At 44.5% G+C, this 27,954-nt stretch overlaps 1 protein-coding gene across 1 annotated transcript in view; it reads right to left on the bottom strand.

Moving 5' to 3' along the window:
- Positions 1-805: 805 nt before the first annotated feature.
- CCER2 (coiled-coil glutamate rich protein 2) overlaps positions 806-27,954 on the bottom strand; it is a 53,650-nt gene continuing 26,501 nt past the window's right edge. The window contains exons 2-6 of the mRNA XM_078661175.1: positions 20,989-21,035; positions 19,206-19,299; positions 15,928-15,996; positions 10,646-11,601; positions 806-1,118 (exon numbers count right to left, since the gene is read on the bottom strand). Coding sequence (XP_078517301.1) covers positions 1,035-1,118; positions 10,646-11,601; positions 15,928-15,996; positions 19,206-19,299; positions 20,989-21,035 — 1,250 coding nt within the window. The 3' untranslated portion in view covers positions 806-1,034. The remainder of the gene's footprint in view (positions 1,119-10,645; positions 11,602-15,927; positions 15,997-19,205; positions 19,300-20,988; positions 21,036-27,954) is intronic.

The following is a 27,954-nucleotide window of genomic DNA, read 5'->3' as shown; positions in this document are numbered from 1 at the left end:
AAGAAAGCTCCTGGCCTTTACTCCCGTGCCCCTCCCTCAGTCGAAGCCTCCAACAGTAGGCCTCTCGACAACATTAGGGGTCAGGAGGGGCGGGTTGAGACGTGCAAATGAAATATATTGATGGACATAGGTTTAAAATGGTAGGAACCCTAATAAATGCACTAGAAAATGGATATCAAAGCTCCGAAAATAAGCACGGTCCCTGCAGAAGCGGAATGAGGGGTGTAGCAAGGGTGGTATGTGGCCTGAAGCAGGCTGGAAAAACGTGCCCCCCCCCCCCCCCCCATAGCCTTCGGGAGCAAAAGACAGCCTTTACTTGGGGACTTGGGGTGCAGAGGGCCCCTCACACTCCACCCGTGCCACTAACTCTTCTAAACCAGTGATGGCTACCTCCCCAAGGGAGACGTCCGCAAGAGATACTGCCATATCTCTCAACCCTGGGAAAGAAGTGCTATACCTTTCAACCCCAGGAAGGAAGCTGCCATACCTTTCAACCCAGCCAACCAACAGATGCACTTTTGACAACACATCACAACCAAGAGAACAACTGAGTGAATGATACAAAAAAGCATAGTGTTTTTCCCCCATTTTCCAAAATCATATCAGTGTTTCACTAAAATCGAGTAGACCCTCCCACCCCATACCCAAAAGCCATCCACGGATTGGGGAGTGGTCTTTGGGGAAGGTGTAGAGTGAGTAAGAGTTTATAGTTTTCAGTGCAAAACAATTTTCCCCAAATGGAAAGCCTCCTTAGGGGGCTTTATGCAGGCGCCACCCCCGGGGAGCGCTGGGATGGGTGATTCCCACGAGACCCTGATTTTGCAATCTGCAAAGGGTTCATACACACACAGACGGTGCCCGTGACACGAGGCCTAGGTGAGGCGTCAATGGAAACAGAAAAACCAGTGCATTGCCAGTAGGGAAAAGGAAAGTGCAAGGAGCTCTTAAAAGGAGGAAAAACGAGGTGACAAGTGTATCGACAGGAGGTTTTCGGCACTTGGGGTTGGAGCCCCGGGGACTTGCCCTGCCAGGAGTCAACCCCTGTGCAGCTCCCGCAGTTTCTCTGCCGCCTTTTTCAGCTCATATTCGATGTCTTCAAGGTTCTCTAGTTCCCGACCCTGTGAGAGAAGAAGAAAAAAGACCTGTCAGAAAAGAAGGGGGGCACCAACGTTCCAACAAGAGGGCGAACACAGGAATCGGCTCGTCCCTGGCAATGACATCCCTTGGAGGGACATCACATAACCATGGTAACATCATATGACAATTGACTCAGCTAAAATCTAAGGAACTTGTCTTCATGAAAATAAAACTAAAACAAAATTACCAGTGTAAAACTAATAAAATATTTAAAATAGATTTAATGCAAATGAAATCTTTTTTATTTATAAACGGTGCATTATCAAGGATTCCGCCATTATATGTTACAGGTGCAATATAAGATGCAAGGGGCACATCTATCATAAACTAGGCACAGCCATCATCTGCCAAGCTCAGTTTCAAATACTATGATCCACCTTCAAAACCCAATTGTAGCCATTTTATATTTAGCATTCATTCAAACCTATCAAGGCACTTAGGGTTATAAAAGAAGCAGACAGAAAGAAGAAACTGTGGTTAACAGGAGAATAAAGTCTTCAGGCATTTGCAAAAAAAAAAGCTAAATCAGTGGTGTGCCACCATTCTTAGGGTATAGGCTTTCCAGTGCAGAGGTTCCAGCACTGAGAAAGCTCGACCACCACAACATGTACACTCGAAGCAAAAGAAGGGAGTCTGATCTCCAGGCCCCTGCGTGGGTTTTTGGAGCTGGCAGATCAGAAAGGAAGACAGGATGCCTATGGAGAGCATTGATAGACCAGAGAAATGTGGACTATATGCTCTGCTTGACTGGTCTAAGAGATATCAAAAAGGGGGAGTGAAGAGGTGGTGCAACTCGGCACCTCGGTGGGCTAATCCTCCTCTTATGAAAGCATAAATAATCAACAAAGACCACCTGAAAAAAATATATTCAGTATATATTCCGATGTTGTTGGAATATACTCAGTGTGTTAAAATACCCCTCACACACCAAAAGGGCCCTTGGTGTCATGCTTCATCATCGGGGTCTTCCCGCCCCCGCTGCGGGACGGGGCAGTGCTGCGACAAGCGGCTACGCCGGAGCACCTTTTTATTGTGAGTACTATGTGAGTGATAATGGAGTGAGTGTCAGTGGGGTCAGGAGTGATAAGCAGTGAAGTTAAAAGATACCTGGCCTGGTGTATAGAAAAAATTATTTAATAGGCACTGGCTGGTATCGTTAAAAGGGGTGAGGCGGAGGGCAAGAACGAGTTACTAGTCTTGCTCTCCTGTGTGGGTCAACATGTTTCGGGGCGACATGCCCCTTCGTCAGGACCGGGTATATAGATCCCCCTGTCACTCACTAATGCGCTCCCACAGATAGAGAGTGAAATGTATGATCAATGTGTATGGATACATTTTATGGATACACGTGAAAAAGCTAGCTCAGTACTACTGATGATATAAGCCTGAAAGGATAAGAACACAGGATTTAGAAAGAGCGCGGATCCCAATGCGCTTTACTAATGAATACCTGTAAGGAAGGAAAATACAAAAAAGAGAAACACACTTTATAGGCTGTTACATGGCACGCCAAAGAATTCTTGGGGGGAACCAGGATTGCCGAGATGGAAAAAGAAAATTTCTAAAAAGTGAAAACATACATTGATGGGCTTTTTGCATGGCCAGCCAAGGATTTCAAGGGGGGGGCCAGGTTGCAAGAAATTGGGAAAAATTGGAAGGAATACACACACATGTATACACACACAGCAGTATAGAGCATCAGAAACTAGCGGTGAGATGCCTATTCAACTAGATACATACTTTTTGCATGAGGAGACAAAGCCCCATGAGCCAAGCTGGGCGAAGGGTAAAGAGGGTCCAACTGTGGGAAGGAATGGAGAAAAGGCAGAGATAGTATTGCCAGGACCTAGATTAGCAATTTACACTAAATAGATTAGAGTAGTGTATTCCAGGTCAGGTCTATCGGCTGTGCCGTACTTACTCAACCCCCACACCTCAGTGCTTCCTCCTTCGTCAGTGGCTTCCGTGGTAATGGTAAGCCTGGGCGGGGTGGGTCTTTTATAGTCTGGAAAAGGCTTGATGATTGAGCCCTGATTGAATAACTCGAAACCGATGTGAGCGTTCGGTCGAGTGGTTAGGGCTAGTGACAAAAGCGGCCATTGTTAAATGTCCGAGGTCTGCTGGGCGGAGGTAGGTTTACAGGGATAATTGCCAGAATCTGTATGTTTTTGTCTTAGTTGGGTCGCGGTAAGCACAGGGTGTCGGTAGATCGCTAGGATACACCCTTGGTCCGTGCAGGAAAGGGTATCGTCGTCTGCCGACAGGGGCGCATGCGCGGTGAAGCTCTGTACTGAGTATTCACTCGGCGCATGCGCAGTGGTGCTGCGCTTCCAGTCTATCTCCGCGCATGCGCGGGAGGCTTTCCTTCGCGCTACTCCTGGGCTGCTTACGAAAAAAAGAAGAAAGCCCCATTCGAGGCAAACTACTTTCTTGTTATTCTTCTGGTGGAACAGGGCGGAACAGAAAAATATATATAAACCTGTATTTTGTGTCTAAGCGGGCATTATTCTACAAAAATTAAAATTAAAATTAAAATACATATTTTCAAAACAAGTTCCACTATGCCAGTCTGCAGGTTTTTCAAACTGGAGCCGCTCATGGTTTTATAGCAGCTGCTCAGAGAGAATAGTTCTAATTTCACGTTTTTGCAGACGTTATGGCACACAGTACAGAAGAAATGCATTTTTTGAATCATGTTGACCTGCACCAGCTCGCAGGTTACTGAGATTGCTTGACGGAGACAATGGTGTCGTTTTCTAAATTGACACTGTATTCAGGTTCCGAATTGTCATCAGGAGTTTGCTCGGTACCTGGTTGGATCATACCTTAAATTGCGACCACGGAATATCATCATTTAATCCTGTAAGGTGGGTGCCCAAGCGGTAGACCCAACGTTGCTCTTTCGCAAGAAGGTCCTTGTCACTCCTGTAGGATTCAATGACTGTCCATTTCAGGTCTTCTACACTGTGACCCATTGAGGCATAGTGAGTGGCCATTCTTGTGGTAGTTTTTTTGCAACGTACGTTGCTGCGATGTTCGGTCATTCGTATTTTGACCGGCCTAGTGGTCATGCCAACATACTCTTTCTTGCACGGGCAAGTGATCAGATAGACCAAGTTCCGGCTGTTGCAGTTAGTAAAGGAACGTTGTTCCCATGTAGACTGGTTGGAAAAAGTTATATTCCGACTTTTTCTTGTGTATTGACAAGATGTGCATGAGCCACACGGGTGGTGCCCTCCAATGGTTGAGATGGTTGAGGGTCCCTCGTTAGTGAGTTGTTTCGGTCTCGTGTGGACCAGCAGATCCTTTAGGTTCTTACCTCGCCTGTGTGCAAACATGGGTTTTGGGAAATCTAGTTTCCCGCAATTCAGTATTTTCCAGTGTCTATTCACAATCTTTGTGATCTGGTTCGAATTGGTGTTGTATGTTGTGACACAAATAGGGCGTTGGTCTTGTTCCTTTTCAGCTGTAGGTTCCAACAAAGCATCTCTGTTGTTATTCCGTGCTCTCTTAAAACCCTTGTTGACCACCTTGCTTGGATAATTCCTGTTACTGAGCTTTGTTTTCAAGTCAGCTGCTTGGGTTTTAAAGTCTTGGATGGCGCTGCAATTACGCCTAAGGCGGAGGAACTGTCCGTAGGGTAAATTGTCGCGTAGATGTCTTGGATGGAAACTACTATATAGCAACAGGCTGTTTTTAGCCGTTGGTTTGAAGTGAGTGCACGTTTCTAAATTACCATTGGCGGGGTAGATATTCAGATCAAGGAAAACGAGGTTTTCATTTGAGGCTGTGTGGGTGAACTTGAGGAACCGGTCTTGTTGGTTCAGCCAAGTCATGAATAGGACCACAGAGTCTTGATCACCCCTCCAGATGACTAGCACGTCATCTATATATCTTTTCCATGCGACCACATGGTTCTTGTAGGGGTTCTGGTCGTTTAGGATTCTGGTGGCTTCGAGATGGTGCACATAGAGCCCAGCTAGGCTCGGTGCACAGGTGCTGCCCATGCTCGTGCCGTGTTTTTGTAGGTAATATGTGTTTTCATACATGAAGAAATTCTTTTTCAGGGTCATAGAGATGCATTCAAGGACCACCTGTCTCGGGGTGTGGTACGCCCATGGAGTAGAGAACAGAACTTCCTCAATTATTTCAAGAGTCTCTTGGTGGGGGAGACTCGTGTACAGACTCTCTACATCTAGTCCCAGAAGGAGGTCTTGTTCGGGGTCGAAAGGTATTTCTTTTACCAACTGTAGGACTGCTTTAGTGTCCTTTAGATAGGTACTTGTCTTCTGTACTATCGGTCTAAGGAAAGCATCCGCAAATTTGGATAAGGGTTCAAGGATTGATTGTATTCCGGATACTATAGGGCGCCCAGGTGGATATGGGGCATCCTTATGAATCTTGGGGATGGTGTAGAAGTAAGGAGTTTTTGGATTCTTTTGAATCAGAAAATCGCTCTCTTGTTTCGTTAGCCAGTCGTGTGCCATTGCTTCTTCAATCATTATGAGGATGCAGATCCTGACTTCTTCAGTCGGGTCTTCCCTTAGTATTTGATAGTTACGTCTGTCCTCAAGTAGTTTCCTGCACTCCCTATCGTAATTGGTATACGTTTGTATCACCGTAGCCCCGCCTTTGTCGGCAGTCTTCATGTATGAAAACACATATTACCTACAAAAACACGGCACGAGCATGGGCAGCACCTGTGCACCGAGCCTAGCTGGGCTCTATGTGCACCATCTCGAAGCCACCAGAATCCTAAACGACCAGAACCCCTACAAGAACCATGTGGTCGCATGGAAAAGATATATAGATGACGTGCTAGTCATCTGGAGGGGTGATCAAGACTCTGTGGTCCTATTCATGACTTGGCTGAACCAACAAGACCGGTTCCTCAAGTTCACCCACACAGCCTCAAATGAAAACCTCGTTTTCCTTGATCTGAATATCTACCCCGCCAATGGTAATTTAGAAACGTGCACTCACTTCAAACCAACGGCTAAAAACAGCCTGTTGCTATATAGTAGTTTCCATCCAAGACATCTACGCGACAATTTACCCTACGGACAGTTCCTCCGCCTTAGGCGTAATTGCAGCGCCATCCAAGACTTTAAAACCCAAGCAGCTGACTTGAAAACAAAGCTCAGTAACAGGAATTATCCAAGCAAGGTGGTCAACAAGGGTTTTAAGAGAGCACGGAATAACAACAGAGATGCTTTGTTGGAACCTACAGCTGAAAAGGAACAAGACCAACGCCCTATTTGTGTCACAACATACAACACCAATTCGAACCAGATCACAAAGATTGTGAATAGACACTGGAAAATACTGAATTGCGGGAAACTAGATTTCCCAAAACCCATGTTTGCACACAGGCGAGGTAAGAACCTAAAGGATCTGCTGGTCCACACGAGACCGAAACAACTCACTAACGAGGGACCCTCAACCATCTCAACCATTGGAGGGCACCACCCGTGTGGCTCATGCACATCTTGTCAATACACAAGAAAAAGTCGGAATATAACTTTTTCCAACCAGTCTACATGGGAACAACGTTCCTTTACTAACTGCAACAGCCGGAACTTGGTCTATCTGATCACTTGCCCGTGCAAGAAAGAGTATGTTGGCATGACCACTAGGCCGGTCAAAATACGAATGACCGAACATCGCAGCAACGTACGTTGCAAAAAAACTACCACAAGAATGGCCACTCACTATGCCTCAATGGGTCACAGTGTAGAAGACCTGAAATGGACAGTCATTGAATCCTACAGGAGTGACAAGGACCTTCTTGCGAAAGAGCAACGTTGGGTCTACCGCTTGGGCACCCACCTTACAGGATTAAATGATGATATTCCGTGGTCGCAATTTAAGGTATGATCCAACCAGGTACCGAGCAAACTCCTGATGACAATTCGGAACCTGAATACAGTGTCAATTTAGAAAACGACACCATTGTCTCCGTCAAGCAATCTCAGTAACCTGCGAGCTGGTGCAGGTCAACATGATTCAAAAAATGCATTTCTTCTGTACTGTGTGCCATAACGTCTGCAAAAACGTGAAATTAGAACTATTCTCTCTGAGCAGCTGCTATAAAACCATGAGCGGCTCCAGTTTGAAAAACCTGCAGACTGGCATAGTGGAACTTGTTTTGAAAATATGTATTTTAATTTTAATTTTAATTTTTGTAGAATAATGCCCGCTTAGACACAAAATACAGGTTTATATATATTTTTCTGTTCCGCCCTGTTCCACCAGAAGAATAACAAGAAAGTAGTTTGCCTCGAATGGGGCTTTCTTCTTTTTTTCGTAAGCAGCCCAGGAGTAGCGCGAAGGAAAGCCTCCCGCGCATGCGCGGAGATAGACTGGAAGCGCAGCACCACTGCGCATGCGCCGAGTGAATACTCAGTACAGAGCTTCACCGCGCATGCGCCCCTGTCGGCAGACGACGATACCCTTTCCTGCACGGACCAAGGGTGTATCCTAGCGATCTACCGACACCCTGTGCTTACCGCGACCCAACTAAGACAAAAACATACAGATTCTGGCAATTATCCCTGTAAACCTACCTCCGCCCAGCAGACCTCGGACATTTAACAATGGCCGCTTTTGTCACTAGCCCTAACCACTCGACCGAACGCTCACATCGGTTTCGAGTTATTCAATCAGGGCTCAATCATCAAGCCTTTTCCAGACTATAAAAGACCCACCCCGCCCAGGCTTACCATTACCACGGAAGCCACTGACGAAGGAGGAAGCACTGAGGTGTGGGGGTTGAGTAAGTACGGCACAGCCGATAGACCTGACCTGGAATACACTACTCTAATCTATTTAGTGTAAATTGCTAATCTAGGTCCTGGCAATACTATCTCTGCCTTTTCTCCATTCCTTCCCACAGTTGGACCCTCTTTACCCTTCGCCCAGCTTGGCTCATGGGGCTTTGTCTCCTCATGCAAAAAGTATGTATCTAGTTGAATAGGCATCTCACCGCTAGTTTCTGATGCTCTATACTGCTGTGTGTGTATACATGTGTGTGTATTCCTTCCAATTTTTCCCAATTTCTTGCAACCTGGCCCCCCCCTTGAAATCCTTGGCTGGCCATGCAAAAAGCCCATCAATGTATGTTTTCACTTTTTAGAAATTTTCTTTTTCCATCTCGGCAATCCTGGTTCCCCCCAAGAATTCTTTGGCGTGCCATGTAACAGCCTATAAAGTGTGTTTCTCTTTTTTGTATTTTCCTTCCTTACAGGTATTCATTAGTAAAGCGCATTGGGATCCGCGCTCTTTCTAAATCCTGTGTTCTTATCCTTTCAGGCTTATATCATCAGTAGTACTGAGCTAGCTTTTTCACGTGTATCCATAAAATTTATCCATACACATTGATCATACATTTCACTCTCTATCTGTGGGAGCGCATTAGTGAGTGACAGGGGGATCTATATACCCGGTCCTGACGAAGGGGCATGTCGCCCCGAAACATGTTGACCCACACAGGAGAGCAAGACTAGTAACTCGTTCTTGCCCTCCGCCTCACCCCTTTTAACGATACCAGCCAGTGCCTATTAAATAATTTTTTCTATACACCAGGCCAGGTATCTTTTAACTTCACTGCTTATCACTCCTGACCCCACTGACACTCACTCCATTATCACTCACATAGTACTCACAATAAAAAGGTGCTCCGGCGTAGCCGCTTGTCGCAGCACTGCCCCGTCCCGCAGCGGGGGCGGGAAGACCCCGATGATGAAGCATGACACCAAGGGCCCTTTTGGTGTGTGAGGGGTATTTTAACACACTGAGTATATTCCAACAACATCGGAATATATACTGAATATATTTTTTTCAGGTGGTCTTTGCTGCTTGACTGGTCACCTGCAAAGGGATGGAAAGTAGGGGACACATAGTCATGCCCACACAGGCAAACACTGGTCTGTTGGCCATATTTTGTAGCCACTGCAGTCAATTTATTGATTAATGCTGCAGGAATCCCTTTTGAGATAGCATTACACTAAGACGTAAGCGCCATCACCAAGGATTGAGGAAAAGACAGCAGAAAAGGGAGAATCTTGTGCAGCAGCCTAAGCAGCAGAAAGGCTGCAGACTACATTGTCTGAACTTGTGTATGAAAGGAGAGAGCCTGATCAAACACAATGGGCATGTTTTTGGTATCATAAAATAGAGTTAGCAGGGGCCCAAGTCTAATTCTCTGCAGAGCTCTACCTGATTCTGTAACCCTTATCACCAACTCTCAACAAACTAAATTCCAGAGATGTCTCATTGTAACGGCTTTGTTTAAACCGGACTCTACATTCTAGTTCTCCGTTCACAAGTAAAACCAAGTGTGCCAGGTGTGTCCCAGGTCCCATGGACACCTCCACAACCTAAATATAGGGACTCTAACCAGTAGCTCGTGAGCTACTGTAGCTCTCCAGTTACATCTGAGTAGCTCACCTGTGTGCTGCCCAGCTTATTAAATGAGAACGTTTTTGCTTGGTTGAATTATTATACATATTAAAAAATGGAGATTATACAACACTAATAATATTATTACCTCTAAATGTGTTCGTTGAACATATAAGTAGCTCTCAGTACAGAAAAGGTTTGAGAGCCCTCAGTCCTAAAAGTTATGATTCGGATGAACTGTTTATGAAATGCCTGCCCGAACATTTGGTACACTGGAGACCTACTGAAGGTGCTTGTCCATTTCCACCACCACCAGTCCTCCTTGTTAGCCCATTGAAACCCTCTGAACTCTAACTGCTTCCTTTGCATCAAAGGCACGTATAAACTAAGGCAAAGAACAGATGTAGCACAGCTTACTTGATAACTTTGTATCAGGCTTCCAAGGGCAACCAAGAACTCACAAGTGTTTCCTTCACAGCTAACAGTGACCAGTAGACGTCAGTGTTATCCTGAATTATAATTCCTTACCATCCATTGTTCTATTACCCTATTTGGGATAGTGGGGTTATGAATGTTGTAATTCAAGACCAATAATCTTCTAATGATAATGGGGCAAATGTACTAAAATAGTTACTCACGAAGCCTATGCTGTGCATGGTGGCATGTTTTCTGACTTTGTCCTGTCAACTTGCCTTATTTACTTATTTTATTTTACGGAGTTTTATATAGCGCAAACTGGACCCAAAAGTATCTGGTATCAGAGTGCTTCAAACGAGCACTAGTTGTGTTACATGACGACACATTCATTTTTGTTAAGCATGGGAGATGAAGTGATTTGCCCAGAATCACAGGATGTTGCACGTCCTTGTCGAGATTCGAACCCAGTTCCCCAGATTAGAGGTTGACCGCCCTAGCCATTAGGCCACAGCCTCTCCGCCTTGCATAAGGGATGTCACTGTACCTCTTCTGTGCATACAAAACTATATATAGATTGTTAGGAGGTATATTTGAAACTGGTGGAACCAGCAGATAGTAATGAACTATATGAAAATGGATCACTGTTCTCACGATCGACTGAACTTGTGTTTTAGAAGAGGCTTTTACTGACCTCTTTTTTAGCTGCTTCCTTCTCTTCCATCTCTTCCTCATCCTCCTCTCGTTCCTCCTCGTCTTCAAGGTGCTTTTTGAGGTAGGGATCCTCCTCGTGGTGCCTTTTCCTCAATTCCTCCTCACTGTCGCTCTCATGATTGTGAAAGTTCCTCTTGTCTTCCCATGGTTTCTCGCTCAGATGCCCCCCAACGTGGCTGCCGTGCAAGTGACTCTTCATGTTGGATATCTTTACTCCTTTTTCTTCAGCTTCAAACTGTGCTGTTTCTTCATCGCTGGCTTTTTCATCCACCCTCTTCCTGACACTCCTCTGTTGGGGTCCAGATTTCTTCTCCTCCTCCTCTTCATCTTCCCAGTTCTCATGCTCTCTGTGGTGGCCTCCATGATGGCCCTCATGGAAACCGCCATGATGGAAATTTTCTTCCTCTGAGCTGTCTTCGTCGCTGAAGTGTTTCTTAACGTCGGCCATCTTCTTGTTAGCCTGATGGGCGTCCTTGCTAAGCCTCTCTAGGATTTCATTCAGGGCTTCTCCATGGTTACCCTTCTCATGCTCTCTCCTTTTGTCATCTTCAAAATGTTCCCTTGACCTTTTACCCGGGGCATTCCTCTTCTTCTTGTCCTCATCCTCTTCGTCTTCATCCTCCAAGAGTTCTTTGGCCTCCTCCATTCGGACTTTGGTGTCATCCTCTGCATGAGATACTTTTTCCTCTTTCACTTTCTCTTCTATCTTCTCGGTCTTCTCAAACTCCTTCACATCTTCATGTTCCCGTTTACTCTTGCCGCCTTCCGTCTTTACCTCCTTTCCGCTGCTGTCAGTCCCCCTCTTCTCAGGGTCTCTTTGGTGGGCTGCCCCTGCCTCCTGGTTCCGCTTCTTTATTTCATCTTCATCGCTGTCCTCTCCTTGCTCCTCCCATCCACCGTGGCCTCCTTCCTGGCCAAATCTGTGTTTAGAATTCTCTGAAGAACAAAAGGTTACAATTATCAGTGGCAGAAAATTCACTATACATATTTGCCTATTGTGTGGAAAGCGGTCGAATCTGGGTCTGGAACTTCATCTCCTCATAACTTTCACTTTATGGCTCATTACAGTAATAGCACGGTAATAGCACAATTCAGTAACTGCATTTTGCAAACAGCCATTGTTACTACATCGTCATGTATTTGGAAGTACAAGCCAACTACCATGCGGAAGCATCGTTTCTGCATGGGTTTCCACATTTAAAAGTGGAAAGTTAGCACCAGCTTTTAGCAGGTGCTAAATTAAAAACAATTCTATGCAGTGCTGTGGCATTAACTCATTTGTTTATACTGTATTGATCTAAATGCAAAAACAATTGTTAATGTGTGGATATTCACAGCACATGAAACACACTTTCCCCCTTTCTAATCTTCTGTAAATGAAGGTCATTATTGTCAATAGGAGAGAATTGTAATGTACTGCTCTTCTGGAAAATGTCCATGTATCAGAGGTTGAATGACTACATTAGTTCATGGATGGATGAATTTGTTGTTTGTATGGCATTACTGGAGGTTACTTAGTCACATGGAAGTGCAGATGTGAAAGGAAGCCATCACAAATTTTAAGGTTACACATTATTTTTACCACTGCGGGGCATACTTACAAGCCCCCATCGCCACAGGAACGTCACTTTTTGTGATGTTCCTGTGGCGATAAGCCTTTCACCTTATTTACAAGAAAGCGTTAAGTCACTTAATGTAGCTTAACACCGCCTTGTAAATAAGGCCCCCTTTCACGCTACAGCATGCAATGGTTGTTGCAGTGGACGTTCCTACGCAAAACACATTGATTTTGACACTGCCCCCTATTTACAAGGGTGACGCAAATAGGAGGCAGCGACAAAATTAAGACCAGGGACAACCTAGTCTTAACATAAAGAAAGGAGGCGAAATGCTTCATTTCTCCTCGTTGTTGCTGTTTCTATGTGTGCTGCATTGTGCAGCACACATAAAAACATCAAATAGCCTTGAATGATTGTTTATGTGCAGGAAGGTGTCCCTCCCTGCACATAAACAATCCAGATTGGCAAATTGTAACTGCTATGTGTGCTGCATTGTACAGCACACATAGAAGTTGCAAATCGTCATTTTTAAATGATTGTTTATGTGCAGGAAGGGCACCTTCCTGCACATAAACAATCATTCCCCCAACGCAGACACCCTTGCATTATGGTGCAAGGGTGCCTGCGTTTGCGCTAAGCAGCTAGATTTAGCGCCACATTGGGGCAAATGCAGGGGTGCACCACATTCTTGTGATTACAACGCATCCCTGCGTTTTCAGAATGGTGAAGCGTGACGTTAGCAATGTTTGCTTAATGCCACACTTCGCCAATTCCTTGTATATAAGCCCCATTATTTTCTACAGACTCCTGGGATGATCGTAAAGCACAAAGGGTTGAAAGGGGGATGCAATAACCACAGATCACTTCCAAGTGGTGTGCTGCTGAAATAAAATGGATTGTATTTTGTTGTTTTATATAATACAAACTTGACCCAAAGCCGTTTGAGCACTTTACATGAGAACCAGATTGCATTACACATTTTTAGGTTGGGTAGATGAAGTGATTTGCCTAGAACCACAGGATGATAAGCAAAGGCCAGGACTCCAACCTGGATTCCCAGTGCCAAAGTTGCCAGCTCTGGCCCTTAAGCAATATCTCCTCCCTACTATCACCACATGTGCTGGTGTCCTGCTGAAGGAGGAAGACCGATACTGTGTAGACCTTCAGAATGAAAGCGCCTCCAAAGGTTGTACAAAACTTTGGACACTTGCTTACAGTATGTGAAAAAATACCTATTTGAGAAGAGAATGGTCTTTATTCTGTCGAAATAAAATGCATGTGACCTTAAAATGTCAAAATAACCAGTGGAGGCTGGTTAAGCCACCACTGAAATTTAAAGATTGAAATGCCTATGAAGAATTTATGTGAAGAAAACAAATGGAGAGGGGCCAGTAAATCGAAGATGCTTTAGACTGCAGTGAAGGAGACAAAGGAAACTCGCATACATTAAATTTAGGAAAGCATTGTTTGATTATTTGTAAAGACATTCTTCTGCTAAATGTATTTTCTTGCAGATAGTGTCCACTTGTCACAAAAGATGTGGACACAATTGATATCTGCTAGAAAATACATTCCAAACTGATGCTACTGATGTTACCGTTTTTAAAAAGATTTAAAAATCGCTAATTCATCATTTTAAACTGCTCTTATGGCAGATTTATTTCCGGGTTAAAAATGCCCATTACGAATGTCACAACTAATTATCCTATCCACTACTAAAATGCACTGTAATTGTGGGAGGCTTTCTTGTCACATAGTCTGTTACCTTGTATTTTGGTTTATAATGTTGGTGAGTAGTATACAACATTTAGGGCCATATGTATCAAGCCTTTTGTGATTCGCAAAGGCCGAAATTCGCAGAATTTCGGCCTTTGCGAATCGCAAACGGCCTTTTTGCATGTTTTGGGATGTATGAAACATTCCCAAAATAAGGAATTGCAAAGTTGTGCGATTCCTTATTTTGCCATAGCATTTAGGGAATCGCAATTTTGCGATTCCTTAAATGCTATGTATGTAGCATTTTTGGCTAGCGAATTTTGGTTAAGAATTCGCAAATTGCCACCAACTTGTAGTTGATGGTAACTTGCGAATTCTTCAAAAAATGCACAATTTGGCATTTTTGAAAGTGGCATGTGATGCACGCACATGCCCATAGGGCATGTATGTGCGCCATATGCACACACATGTACATTTCAGGGGTGCAGCAGGGTGTCTTTGAGACACCCCTGCACCCTTGAAATAATTCTCAAATTGCGATTAGCAAATTGCGAATTCGCAATTTGAGAATTATTTCGCAATCATTCCTATGGGCCTCCTGGCCCATAGGAATGCATTGAAAAATATTCCTTAATTGCGAATTCGCAAAATGAGAATTCGCTAATAAGGAAGATTAAGGAATCGCCAAAAAATTGCGATTTTTTTCATACATACCATTTTGCAATTCTTAAATAGCGATTCCTTAAAAATCGCTATTTAGGAATCGCAAAATAGTTTCTTGATACATATGGCCCTTTGAGGCATATTTAAAAAGATGCCAATCAAATTTACTGCGTTGCGTGAGAGAGAGAGCAGGAAAGCGCAATATCTATATCAGATATGGCTCTGTCCTGCTCTCTCCCTTGTGCTGGTGCACAATCAGGTTGCCTTGTGTCACACACACCTGCATCTAGTGCAAAGGTGTCTGCATCATGCCTAGCTTAGGTTTTGTACTGGGAGGCTAGACTTGGAAAATGTCGAGAAATAAAAGCATTTCTCCAAGTTGACACCATTTCCAATGAGACACTATCTTTGGCCGCTAAACCCTCCCAACTATTGTTAGTACATAGATCCCTGCATCATAAACCCATGGGTGGTTGCATGGGAACACCCATGTACCACCCATGAAATGCCCCCAATGCAGAGTAATGCAAAGCAGTGTTTTGCAATGCTTTGAATTACTTTGAAGCAGCTTTCCAGCTCAAAACCTATTTTGCAGTGGAAAGTAAATTAAAAGTAAACATTTGCACTAGTTTGTGTCAATTTTGTGATGCAAACCTGGTGCAAAATATTAGTATATCTGCCACCTAGTGTGAGTCTTTTGTCCTTGCATCTACTAGAATTTTAATTGGTGTTAATGTAGGTCTTAACATTTTGTGCTAATTGTCAAAATGTTGCCTTGAGCGAACTAGGAACTAGGGAAAGTAACGCCGGGACCTCTTTCTGAAACATAAGAATGTAGGTATGCAGTGGTTTCTGGTCTTTAGTCATGGTCAGGTGACATCCTAGGGTAGAAGGGATATGTGGCCTTACGGCTAGAGCGGTCAACTTCGAAGCAGATGAACTGGGTTTGAGCCTCAGCAGGGACTCTCAACATCCTGTGATTCTGGGCAAATCACCTAATCTCCCCATGCCTACCAAAATGAATGCGTCCGACTCTAATGCAATTAGTGCTCATGTAAAGCGCTCTGATGCCTTCGGGTCAAGTTTGTGCTATATAAAATTCACCCCCCTCCCCCCCAAAAAATATTTCCCACCCACACCGAACGTTTTCTAACTATCATAACTCTATGCCCCCATTTTGACGGGTCTAGCCATTCGATGGCTTCATCTATGCTCCCTATTTTCGCTTCTATTCTACTGTATAATGGCTAATTTGATGGAAATATAATTGATAGGTTTGTGGATGTTTGTTTTGGAATAGTTTTTAATCGTTAATAAACATTACCTCGATGATTAAGGTCTTCCAGTTCCCTCATAAGGTGTTGATGATGAAGCATTGACACAATTCTTTCATCTGTAAAACAAAATCATTGAAATTGTGAAAGGTTTCAACTCAGATCGGTATTCTCAACTGGCCCAAATTTAATTGAACTTAGGCCTTGAGCCAAATGATGGTCTATTTGACACAAAATGTCAGCAGCACCTACCACTGACTTCTGTCTGTGCTACTGAAAATGGTAGTGGACCAGCAGCACCATTTAGCGTAACACATATGCCACCATTTGCAGTTTTGCCCCACCCATGAAAGATCAGCATAACCCATTGTGCAAAATCACCTTTCTCTCAGTATGTCAGGCAAACTTATAATGTGGGTACCATAAGCGTCGCCTTTATTTGTGGGTACTTTTCCATCACTCTTATTCTGGACAACAGTTCCTCTTTGCCGCTAGGAAATGATGGACCTGTCAATGTTGACATTTTTATATGTTGGGGCTCATAGAAGAGCTCTGCCTCCACAGTGGAATGCCCAAAATACAGTGTGATTTTTTCTCTGCTGCACCAGTAGACAGGAGGTTTGAGCACCAAAGAATAAATGAGTCAATTAAAGTTTGTGAGCTTAATTACACAACAATATACATCTATTTCATCTGGTCCACAGTCCAGAACGTATAAAGCCATTTACATGGGTCCAAAATCATTTTGTTCAGATTTCAAATCATAAACAATAGTTATTGCAAATAAACAAGTTCAGTAGGATGCACTGAACAAACGAAAATGTATACATAAGTTAAAGTGAACAATAATAAATTGTAAAAATAATTTATTGAATACGGCAATGTGAAATGATGATAAATGTCAAATGATAATGATATGAATCAAGGAGACCAAAAGAATTTCAAGCTACACAGCGCTCCTTGTGGCTAGAGTATATTCACTGCAGTGGTGGATCAGCAAATACCCACTAATAACAGTGCAGCTTTGCACTGGCATTTGCATTGATCAACCAGTGCTAAATGTTGTTTTCAGCAAAAGTTGTTCCAGTATTGGTCAGACAGTGCAAATTTCATATGGCACTAATCTGACAGTGCAAATGTCAGTGCAAAATTGCCTTGTCACTCGTGCAATTTGCTCAGTTGCCAGTGCAATTCCTGTAATCCAGCTGGTGAAAGTCTTGCCATATCTGACCGTATGTTTGACTGCTTCCACCTGGTTGAGTATTCTGGTCATTTTGCCTTGGATAGCCTGATTTTCATAACTGTGTACAATTCGTGCAGCTCTTATGTAAGTAAGCAAATAATTTCTTCTGCTACAGTTTCCAAAGTTTTCTTAGAGAGGGGCTCAATCCAGCGCGAAAGCACAGGGGTGGCATCTCCGTTTAAGCGGAGGAGCGTAACCACACAGGCCGGAGCTGAAAAATAAAATGGTAATAAATTGTATTTATCATACTTTTATTTTTCAGCAACCGACCCGCCCTGAACTGAGCAACAGGACGGGGCAGGGCCAATGCTGCAGAGTGACAGAAGGAAGCTGCGCGCTTTAAAATGCGCATGTCTCTTTTGCTGGCTGTCTTGGGATGGTATGCCAGGCATGCGCATTTTAAGGTTCTCTAACCTTGCTGTCTTAGACAGCTGGGTTAGAGAAAGCACAGGCCTCCAGTGCTGTTAGGAGCGCTGAGAGAGCCCGCTCTATCCAATCCAGGCGCTGCTCTCATGCTGTGAGAGCAGTGCCAGGATTGGTTAGTACAGTTTCCTGGTCCTCTGTTGGAGCCTGCTTGGAAGTGAGATGACCGGTGGAGGAGGACATCGCATTGCGCCTCAAGGTAAGCATTTTTTTTTGCGCCACACCTCCCTCGGTACATGGCAGCCGCCATTGGGTGGGTCTGGCATGGCATGGCATGCTGCAGAAGTAATGGAATATTCATGCTTGCCCCTTCAGAATTTCCAGGTATTAACCAATTTATGTGAAAATTATGCTGCTATGTAAAATGGACCTTTTGGCCCAATTTATGTCAAGTTTTTCTTGGGAGGCAAAGTCACTTTCTGGACCCTCCTAAAGGACATCGGGCTCAATTGCTTTGCTTGCTCAGCCTATTTTGAGAAATGTCTTTGTACCCAACCAATTTCAAAGTCCACCAACCATTACTGGAAGTAAGTACAGTCCCTGTGTAGGTTGAGAATGGAGTCTGGCTGTCTTTTTGATGGTGAAGCCTCCAGTGGTTCCCCTGATGAGAATATTATATTTCTGCTCCTCTGATTTTAATTCTGTTTGCTAATGGATGCTTTTTAAATATATCCTGTGCCAACGTGGTTACTTGATTCATACATGACCTAGGTGATTACTCGTAGTACCAGTGGCCATGAATAGCATGTACACATAGCGTCCGCAGTCTCATGGCAACTGTTGCAAATGTTGGCATGGATTATGTCCATCACAAAAAACCTTCTAGAATTTAATTGGTGAATCCGTACCAGCCTCTTTCTGGGTGCCCTCTACAAGATGTTTTACTACCCATGTTGGGAGCGACATTATACTTGCCCTTGTCCAAATATGTATTTTCCAAAACTTGACATTACTTGTGAGGAAAGATATCCCATAGAACACACCATGACTCACTGGGGGGCAGTGAGTAACATGGTATCTTGAGTCTAGAGACGGTTTTTAATGTTCTGATTGATGAGTCTGCGGCAAATGTAGTTGTAGCAGTGAAAAATGTTGACTACCACTATGGAGTTTACACATGTACTGTATGCCTTTAGAATGGCGTTGACACATTCCCCTTGAAGTATTTGCCAACATGCTCTGACACCTTTACTTCTGCTTTATGTCCATACACTTAGCCTTCCTTGTGGCACCAGTAGTATTATTAGGGACAGTGTTGAGGTGACACACTTCCATTCCTTTAGCTAAGACTAGTAGTAACGTACAGCGTTTAGGTTATTGCACCCACGGCGACCCCGCCACCTTCCAAGGACCTTCAAAAGATGTGAAGCCTGGATGGTGTTCCTATCTTGAAGTCAAACCCCTCCACCTCCACCCGACAGTGGTCTTCCTGTAAAGTGTCTTGTTTACATTTCCTTAACACCACCACAGGTATGGCGGAGTTTGGCCTTGTAGAAACCATTCCGATTGCCTCTGATACCTTTGAGGTTAAAGGATTATCTCAATGTGTTACATGTTCCTTAGTGGTAGGTTTAGGCCTTGATACACTAGCTTGACTGGACTGTGTAAACAGAGGGGTGTCATTTTTGAAGAATTTCTTGTTTTTTGTGTTCTTGTACTTACCTTCCTTCAGTATTCTTCTGCAGTCACTGCTGATTTGGGCTGGAATGGGGTTAGACAGAGTGTCTGCCAGTACCTCCATGATGCACTTACTGACCTGGCAGGAGAAAAGACAAGAGAGACGCTTCTGTAATTGTGTATTGTGGATGACTGGACACCCCAGATTGGAGCAATTTGAGGACTGAGTTTTATCACACAAGGATCTTGAATACATTTATCCATGGCCATTTGCGACCAAGTATAATTTTCGCCGTACTGAAAGTCCGCCCGTCTCATTTAGAGTTGGACTGACCATGAGTATGTCATCAGTGGAGACTATTCCGTCTCTGTCACCGACATACTCCTCCAATGGCCTGACAGAGTAAGGGCCATCTGAGGTTTTGCCATTTGTCCATCCTCGCCATTTAGAGTGAGCCAACAAATGGCAAGCTTTCACCTTCACTTACCGGCATCAAAAATGTGAATACGTGAAAGTAAAAATATATCAATGACCCCCCCCATGCCTTGGGAGGAAACTCCCATTGCGAAGGGTCATTTCTTATTTTATTTTCAAAATGAAAATCTGCCTTGGGATTATCTTTTTTAAATTAAAAAATACACTGAAAGTGTGCTGTACAACATGACAGATCCAAACGACACACTTTCAATGCATTGACAGGAACCGCTGTCATAGCAGTCCCTGTTAATGTAAGAAGTGCCTGCTAGGGCAGCAAACATTTCTAAATTTGGAGTGCAGTTATTCCATCAAGGTGACGGATTAAATACTCCATCACCCTGATGGACTGACAGTACTCTAAAATAGACCCTACATCCGGCCCTATGTGTCCCTTGCTCATGCAGAAGAACCTATATTTGATAATAAACCTACAGGCAGTGCCATACTCACGAATAGTTAAGTGGGTACAGGTGCTACGGAATGAGCCCCCGATGGCAAAGAAAAGTTTGGATTATGGATATGAAGGTCATCTGTTAAAATATGGGGCACGGGTTACCAACCCACTTCAAAAGACTCATCAGTGACAGAGGAGTGACAGTGAACATAAAGTCAACTTAAAAGGATTTAGGGGCATATTATCAAGGTGGTTTATCTCCGCTTTTTTGGCTTTAAAAGCCAAGAAAGCGGAGATAAAATTATCTCCCTATTACCTAGCTGTCGCTAACACCAGTTAGCGACAGCTAATAGGAGATAGCGACCATCTTGGGCCCCGCTTTGCATGTCAGTGAAATTTATCACTAATGACATGCAAAGTGGGCGTGCCAAGATGTTAGCGACTGGAAACAGTCGCTAACATCGCTATCTCCTATTACCAACTTTTGGAGATATTCGCGCTAAGCGCGAATATCTCCAAAAGCTAACACCTGCCCTGAGCAGTTCTTAGCCATGTTATCCAATGGTAGGTAGATAACATGGCTAAGAGCATTAGCTCGGTAATGCATGAATATCGCTGACTTTTCAGCGATATTCATGCATTTCGGCCGATTTTTATCGCTTAGGAGATAAACCTTGATAATAGCAAGGTTCCTAAGCGATAAAAATCGCCACAGCTCGGCGATAAAAATATTGCCGCTAAGCCAACATAGCGATAATTATCGCTAGTTGTTGGTAATATGCCCCTTAGTCCCTTAGATGTGGACACGGATCTCAGTGGCCTTTATGAGCCCCTTCAATGATAATGCATTGAGCCTTGCATTTAAGATTAAATCCTCAGTTATAGTAAAAACTGGCTACAGTGAATACATTTACAAATCTACCATTGTCAAATAATCTCCCGCCTTTGTCACTTACCTTCTCCTCTTCTTCGGAGAGCTGGGTGGAGAGTGGTAGGGAGTTGGCTGAAGATAAAAAAAGAATAGATTTAAAGTATATCCAGGAATACAATTCCACATTCTGTATCTAACAGATTTTGTAATCAGACTGGGGACAAAAGCACCACCTATCAGTGTGGCCTGGAGATCTGATCACCCCATTGTTTTGTACATCACAATTACACATAACGTTCAAAAGGAAGTGATGATTTTCTGAGAAACAATAACAACTGTATAAGTTCCTAAGGACTTGCATATGAGATTCAACATTCTGTTAAGAGTTTAACCTCTCCGGCAGACGGCAGCCCTCCCACATGCAAACCTGTGTGCTCACGGTATCCCCTTGACTGAGGAACACCCGAGACTTACATGACCCAATGCCCAGTGCTTGAAATGGAAAAATAGAAGTTTAGGTACTCTGTAACAGAGTATCTGCTTGTTTTCGGAGAAGTGCCTGTACTCTCCAATTAAAAGAATTACATTTCTCCCGAGAAGTGCCGGTACTCTCCTCTCAAAAAAACAAAAAAAAGGTGCTGGTACTCCATACCGGATAGTACCGGCCCATTTAAAGGGATGTATGACATTACAACGCATGCTTTTACATCGCATGCCTTTACAACGCTGTTTTTACAACGCATGTCTTTACAACGCATAGTGCTTTTGGGTGCTGGATAGTGAATAGTTTAATTTACTATTCCAACTCCAGTCCCCGTGGACACTAGGGAAGGTGTTGGATAGTACATTAAACCTATTCCCTATCCTAGAGCGCCCTCCAGCGCAATGCGTTGTAATGGTTTGCGTTGTACAAGTTGCGTTGTAAAGGCACTGCGTGGTAAAAGTTGCGTTGTAAAGGATGTTTACCCATTTAAAGCACTGCCAATGTTCAAAACTCCCAATGCAGAGACAGACAGACATACACACGCATGCACGCGCGCACACACACACAAACATCCCCACACCCTCCCGCTAGGGTTGACTTTGCATAGTATTGCACTGTCTCTGCAGTACAGTAGCTATTTACTAATAATGAGCTAACTAGCATTGTGTTCCATTTAGTAGTAGCTTGGTTTTACATTCTTTGGTTAAAGTTTAAAGCAGCTATTTGATATTTAATAAGCTGTTTGAAGGCAGAGGGGTTAAACACTTAGAATTTGTTACTGGAGGATGGTGTTTTTTTTCTTATAACACAATATTCAGGAACAGTTCTATCCGTAATGAAACACTTATAATGGGCATACTTTGGAGGTCTGCTGTGGCCACTGAGCCCAGTGGCACCACCAGAAGTAAAATGATATCCCCTGACACCACAGGACATCACATCCTGAATACTTGACTTTTCAATGAATCAACCTGCCCTAGGCAGCACTAGGCACACACACCTGCTCAGCGCGAGGATAGGCTTGTGGGTGATGTTGCGCTTTACAAATACACATAACATAATATGACCCATGCTGTCAGTTATATCCCTGGGAGGGACGCCCGAACAACACTTTCTGTGGCGTGTAGCCACACAATTAGTTTTCTTTGCAACACAAACTGGTATGGTAGCTGCACACTGGTATAACAAAGAGTGTGTGGATGAGAAAGTGGAGCCAAGTCACAGTGACATCTCAGGGTCTGTGCATTGGAGCAGTCGCGTCCGGCATGAAGCGCGGGTGGGGGGCGGGGCGCGCGGGGGAGAGGGTGGGGGGGTTAATTTAATAAAAAAAAAAAAAAAACTTACCTTCGTCTCCGGTCCCGGACTCCCGCGTTGCGACTCCTGCTCATAGGAAGCAGAAGCAGGCAGCCTCCCTCTCTTCCCTAAGCCAATCACAACACTGCAAGGGCAGCATTGTGATTGGCTAGGACGCCGTCCTTACAGGCGTCTAAGGGGAGGCTGTTTTCTTGATGCAGGCTGCACTGCAGCCTACATGAAGAAAACGGAGAGTGCTATGACCGGTTTGGTCGGCCCTGGGGTCGACCAAACAGTCAGCGCTCATAACACTGGGCTAGCCACTCCTCCCTGACCCATACGCCCTCCCACCCTCAATCAGGCATACCCTTCGTCTGCTTTCTGGCAGTGCAAGAAGCAGAAACTTAAAATGGTATTCATGCCATTTTACGTTTCTGCTTCTTGCACTGCGAGAAATCAGTGGGGCGATGCTCCGACGCCCACGTGGAGGAGCTGCCGCCACATGATTTTTGCATGAAATCTGCCCTGCACTCTTTTCAGGCCCCCTACCAAACTACTTTGCTAACCCTGCTATATATAAGCAGGTCTTGCTGCTTGTAGTTATTGGCAGAAGCTGTGGCATCAGTGTCTGGCAGTGTCAAAAGACACAATTTATTTTATGGCACCCAATTTGACCCCAGACTTTCTCCAGTTCATTTTCAAATGCTGACAAACATCTTTGACCTGCTTAAATTACCTCTGTTTGCAATAAGCTGTAGCAAGAGTTGTCTTTGAAGGCCAAAAGAGCTCTCCCACACTCTTTTAACACACCAGTAAATGCATCAGTTTCTTTTAACCAGTTTAGATGCACAGTGATCCTTGTTTACTTTAGTTTTACTTGAAGGGGGCTGGACAGTAAGCAAGGAACAAAGTACAGTACCGAGCTGCATGCTTTGCATCTCGCAGGCTGCTAGTCAGTTTCTGGCAGCCGGTCGTGTTTTTCAAAATGTGGCCGAACATATTTTATACAGTCCCTTCTCGAATTGCACGTGTTTGTAATTCATCATAAGGGATTGCTTTGCAAGCCGACAGAGCTGAATTCCACAGTCGTTTCCAGCATTGTAAGCTCAAGCTTCCTGTCATAGAAGAACGAGGATTCATCCTAGTTCTTCACATAAACCCTAGGAGGGAAGTACTGCAGGCCAAGTTGAATCGTTTGCATATCTTCTTCATAAAAAAAATCTGCATTATTTTATCACTTTCACGGATTGCATGAGAAAACTTTAAAGGGATTTCTATAGCCAAAAGAGGCAAGTAGCTCAGAAATGTGTATCCGCCCAAAGGAAGGTCTGTATAGATGTAATTCTGAATAATGTCATTTTAGATGCGGGTCTGCCATCCACACTGTCACTGCACATCAACTGAGTCCTGCTCAGTCACACTGCGTCACTTCTGAAACGCAGCGGCGGCGTGAACCATGCGCCACATTGCGCCTTATTTACAACGTGTCGAATCTAGGGAGATGCGTCACATTGTAAAGCCCTGCGCCACATGAAACCTGCGTTAGGTTTCATGTGGGCGTTCCAACGCAGGAACGCCTCGTAAAAGTGATGCAGTGAAATCTACAAGATTTGAAGGAGTCACTTTTACGTCCATGCTACGTCAAAACCCTGCGCCTGCTTGAAGCACGTGTAAGGAGTGATGCAGCATGTTAGGCATAGGTCGCCCCTGAGCACTGCCGGAGCCGGTTCGCGCTTGCGACACGACACGACTCCAGCAATGCGCCGCCCTTACGCCACAGGATGCGACACGCATTGCCCTATCCTTGCGCCACGGTGCGCCGCATTGTAAATGCAGCACATCTGTGGTGGCGCAGGGAGGGAATTGCGCATCGCATCTTTTCTGGCGCATCCCTGCTGATTTGCAGAGATGCGCCAGAACTCGTAAATCTGCCCCACAGTGTCTCCTCAGCACCTACCACCGCAGGGATGGGAGCTGGCAGCACAACCAGCACCGATAGCAGGGCAGGCAGAGCATGCCACTGCTGGCTGTGCACTGCGCGCACCCGCATTTTATGTTGCTGAGTTAAAGAGGGTGCACCCCTGCACCCTCCATCTGCCACTACTCACGTGACTCCACTTCATACTCAGGCGTTGTTGGTTAAGGGCCGGGGCATAACGCAGGCCCCTGATCCTGATGTGACAAAGGACTCCCAACCCTTCAGGTGGTCCCAAATCCTCAGGGGGCCCCCATTCCGCGCAAGGCCAATGAATATCTGTCAGATATAGAGACTCAGGGTCCCTCATCACATTCTACAGGGGGCCCCATCATTTTGCATTACTCATCTGTCATAGGGACATTGTCATATAGATATGCAAAGGATCTGACTGACAATGTTATGTTATGCTATGTTATGTTAAAGGCATTTGATATGGCACAAACAAATCAGACCTGAAGGTGTATCTCAGAGCCATTTCAGAAGACTGCCTCTCCATTTCTAAACAGCGAGGGCCCCGAACATGCAGCATGTGTAACAGTGTATATTACATGTATTTTTTCCAACTCACATGGTCCCACTCTATTTTACAATATTGACTCCAATAACACAGTTTCCCGGTGAAGAGCCAAGATCACTCGTGAAACATAAACTGAGCTAGAAACTCCAGCACAGGGCTCCATCTTGTGTTCATAGGCTCTGCACAGTTGATGTCCATTCCAGGGTGTGAAACCTTCCCAGGACATGGACAGCAGCTTCAGGAGCACTATTGTGTTTCTTTTTGTGGGAGTGGGAAGGGGGTGAGTAGAAGTGCCCAGGCTGTTATCGGCAGAAAGCCCCGCTAACTCCAAGGCCTCGTCCCCACCTAACACAGGGGCATATTACCAACAACTAGCAATATTTATTGCTAAATGTGCTTAGCGACTTTTTTTTTATCGCTGCCTATCGCTGGATATTTTAGCAGAGAAAACATGCTATTAGCAACGTTTTTCTCCATAGCAATAAAATATCCAGCGATAGCGGCGTAATGCGAGAATATCGCTGAGAATATAGCGATATTCTCGCATCTCGCATGTTATCCACCTCCCATTGGATAACATGGCTAAGAACTGGTCAGACCAGGCATTAGTTTTTGGCGATAGCGGGAATATTTCCATCGCTACGCCAGCCTTGTGAATAGGCGATAGCGACGTTATCGACTGCTTTCAGTCGCTAACGGGTTGGGTAGGCCCACTTTGCATGTCATTATCGATAAATATCGCTGACATGCAAAGCGGGCCCCAAACCACCCGCTATCGCCTTCAAGCTGTCGCTAACTGCTGTTAGCGACAGCTTGATAATAGGGCGATAGAATTTTCGCCGCTTAGCGGCCGAAAACGGCCGCTAAACCGGCGAAAAGTGCTGATCGCCCCCCTTGATAATATGCTCCACAGTCCTATGCTTTCAATAGTTGGCAGGTCTGCAGCCGGCCATTTCTCCAAAGCCTGTGAAGGATGCTTGCAGATACAGGATGGCATGAACTTGTATGTTATCGTACACATGCTGCGCATGCACGAACATATATCTCCTTTGATTCTGTGAGGAATCATATTACACTTAGATTTTTGAAGGAGGCAAGTGTCAGTGTAAACACTGCATGTGTACAATAGTTTGCATGCCCAGCCATCCCTCTCCATAAACCCCAAAGATGAAATATATACAGCCATGTTTTGGAGAGAGAGTACAATAGTGCTTGTGCCTACACTGCCCTTGCCCCGCATTCTGGGAAAGCTGTTTTCAGAAATATTATCTGAGAATGCACACATGTGGCATATGAACCGGCCACTGTCTCATTCAAGTCTGTGAGGTGTCATCTTAGATCCTTTATGTTGAAAAAACAGGGGCTTGTGAATGTATAGGAAGTGTAAGATAAAGTAAAAGGAGGCCACATCTACTCCTTTCTCCTTCAACACTTGAGGGCAGATGTACTAACGTTTTGCATCAGCTTGGCGTCACAAAAGTAACACAAACCAGTTTAAAGTGTGTGTCTGGGATTTACTTTCCAGCACAAAATTTGTTTGCATTGGAAAATAGTCCAAAAATAATAAAAAGTAGTGCTAATGCCGCTTTGCATTGCTTTATGTCAAGAGGACGCACCATCGGTGGAACATGGGAATTCCAATGTAACCACCCAAGGGTTTTGGAACAAAGCTCTATCTACTAACATTTGTAGAAAGGGCTTGGTACCAAAAAATAAAAACTCTTTGAGGGTGGTGTTAAAAAGGAGAAATGCTTTATTTCTCCAATGTTTTTGACTTTGCATGAGTGCTGCACTGTACAGCATACACCCAATTTGGTAAATGTTTTAAAGTTTATTTAGGCATACCATTTGGGCAAGCGCCCACATTGCCCCAGTTCAGGAAGGACCTCAAGATCGTGCTCTTTGGATGACCCCAGCACTCAACGGAGCTGTTCCCCTAGCACCTTGAGACCCTCACGGGTGAGTAGTTGCCCTTTACCAACCCTGATTGATTGAATGATTGATTGATTGAAGGGTACCCTTCTAGTACATCATCTGTTCTAGACATTATGCAGACACCCTTTCCCTTAAGGTGCAAATGTGTGAGGGTAGCGCTAGGCAGCCAGGTAGTGTGTCAACACTAGGGAGAAAAGTGGACAGTGTCGTATCTTAGTAGATATGTCATTGTCCTGCTTCTTCTTTCTCAAGCCCTCTTCAATGACATTACTCAGTACTTTACACAGAAAACTTAGCTTATTTATGATAAAATTACTTCTGTGGGGAGCCAGCAGCAGGAGGCTATGTTCTATAGCCCACTCACACCTACAAACACACAGTTGTTGGAGAGTTTTCCTCCTCTGACCGGTGAAGATGTGGAATCACTATTACAGACAGTAAAATCTGGTTCTCCCCTTGACATTATCCCGGCCAAAAATTCTTCTTATCTATCTAAACAGCTGTCCTCGTACATCTGCACGCTTCTTAATCTGTCTATAAGAGAGGGCCATCTTCCCATGGAATGGGAGGTGGCACAGGTCATTCCTATTCGTAAGAACACCAAGGTCCCTATGGAAGAGCTTTCCAATCTCCGGCCCATCTCTTTACTACCTCTCCTGAGCAAGGTACTGGAAAAGTACATCAATAAACATCTATCTGACCATGTTGAATCCACTGGTAGTCTTGATTCCTCTCAATCTGGTTTCAGGCCCAAATTCAGCACAGAGTCTGCCCTGGTGCCTGTCACGGATAATATCAGGATGACCTTGGATAGAGGCCAATCCACTCTTCTTGTGCTGTTGGA

Source organism: Lissotriton helveticus, chromosome 9 (genome assembly GCF_964261635.1).
Source record: "Lissotriton helveticus chromosome 9, aLisHel1.1, whole genome shotgun sequence".
NCBI classification, from domain to species: domain Eukaryota; kingdom Metazoa; phylum Chordata; class Amphibia; order Caudata; family Salamandridae; genus Lissotriton; species Lissotriton helveticus.
This window is presented reverse-complemented; position numbering and strand designations above follow the sequence as displayed.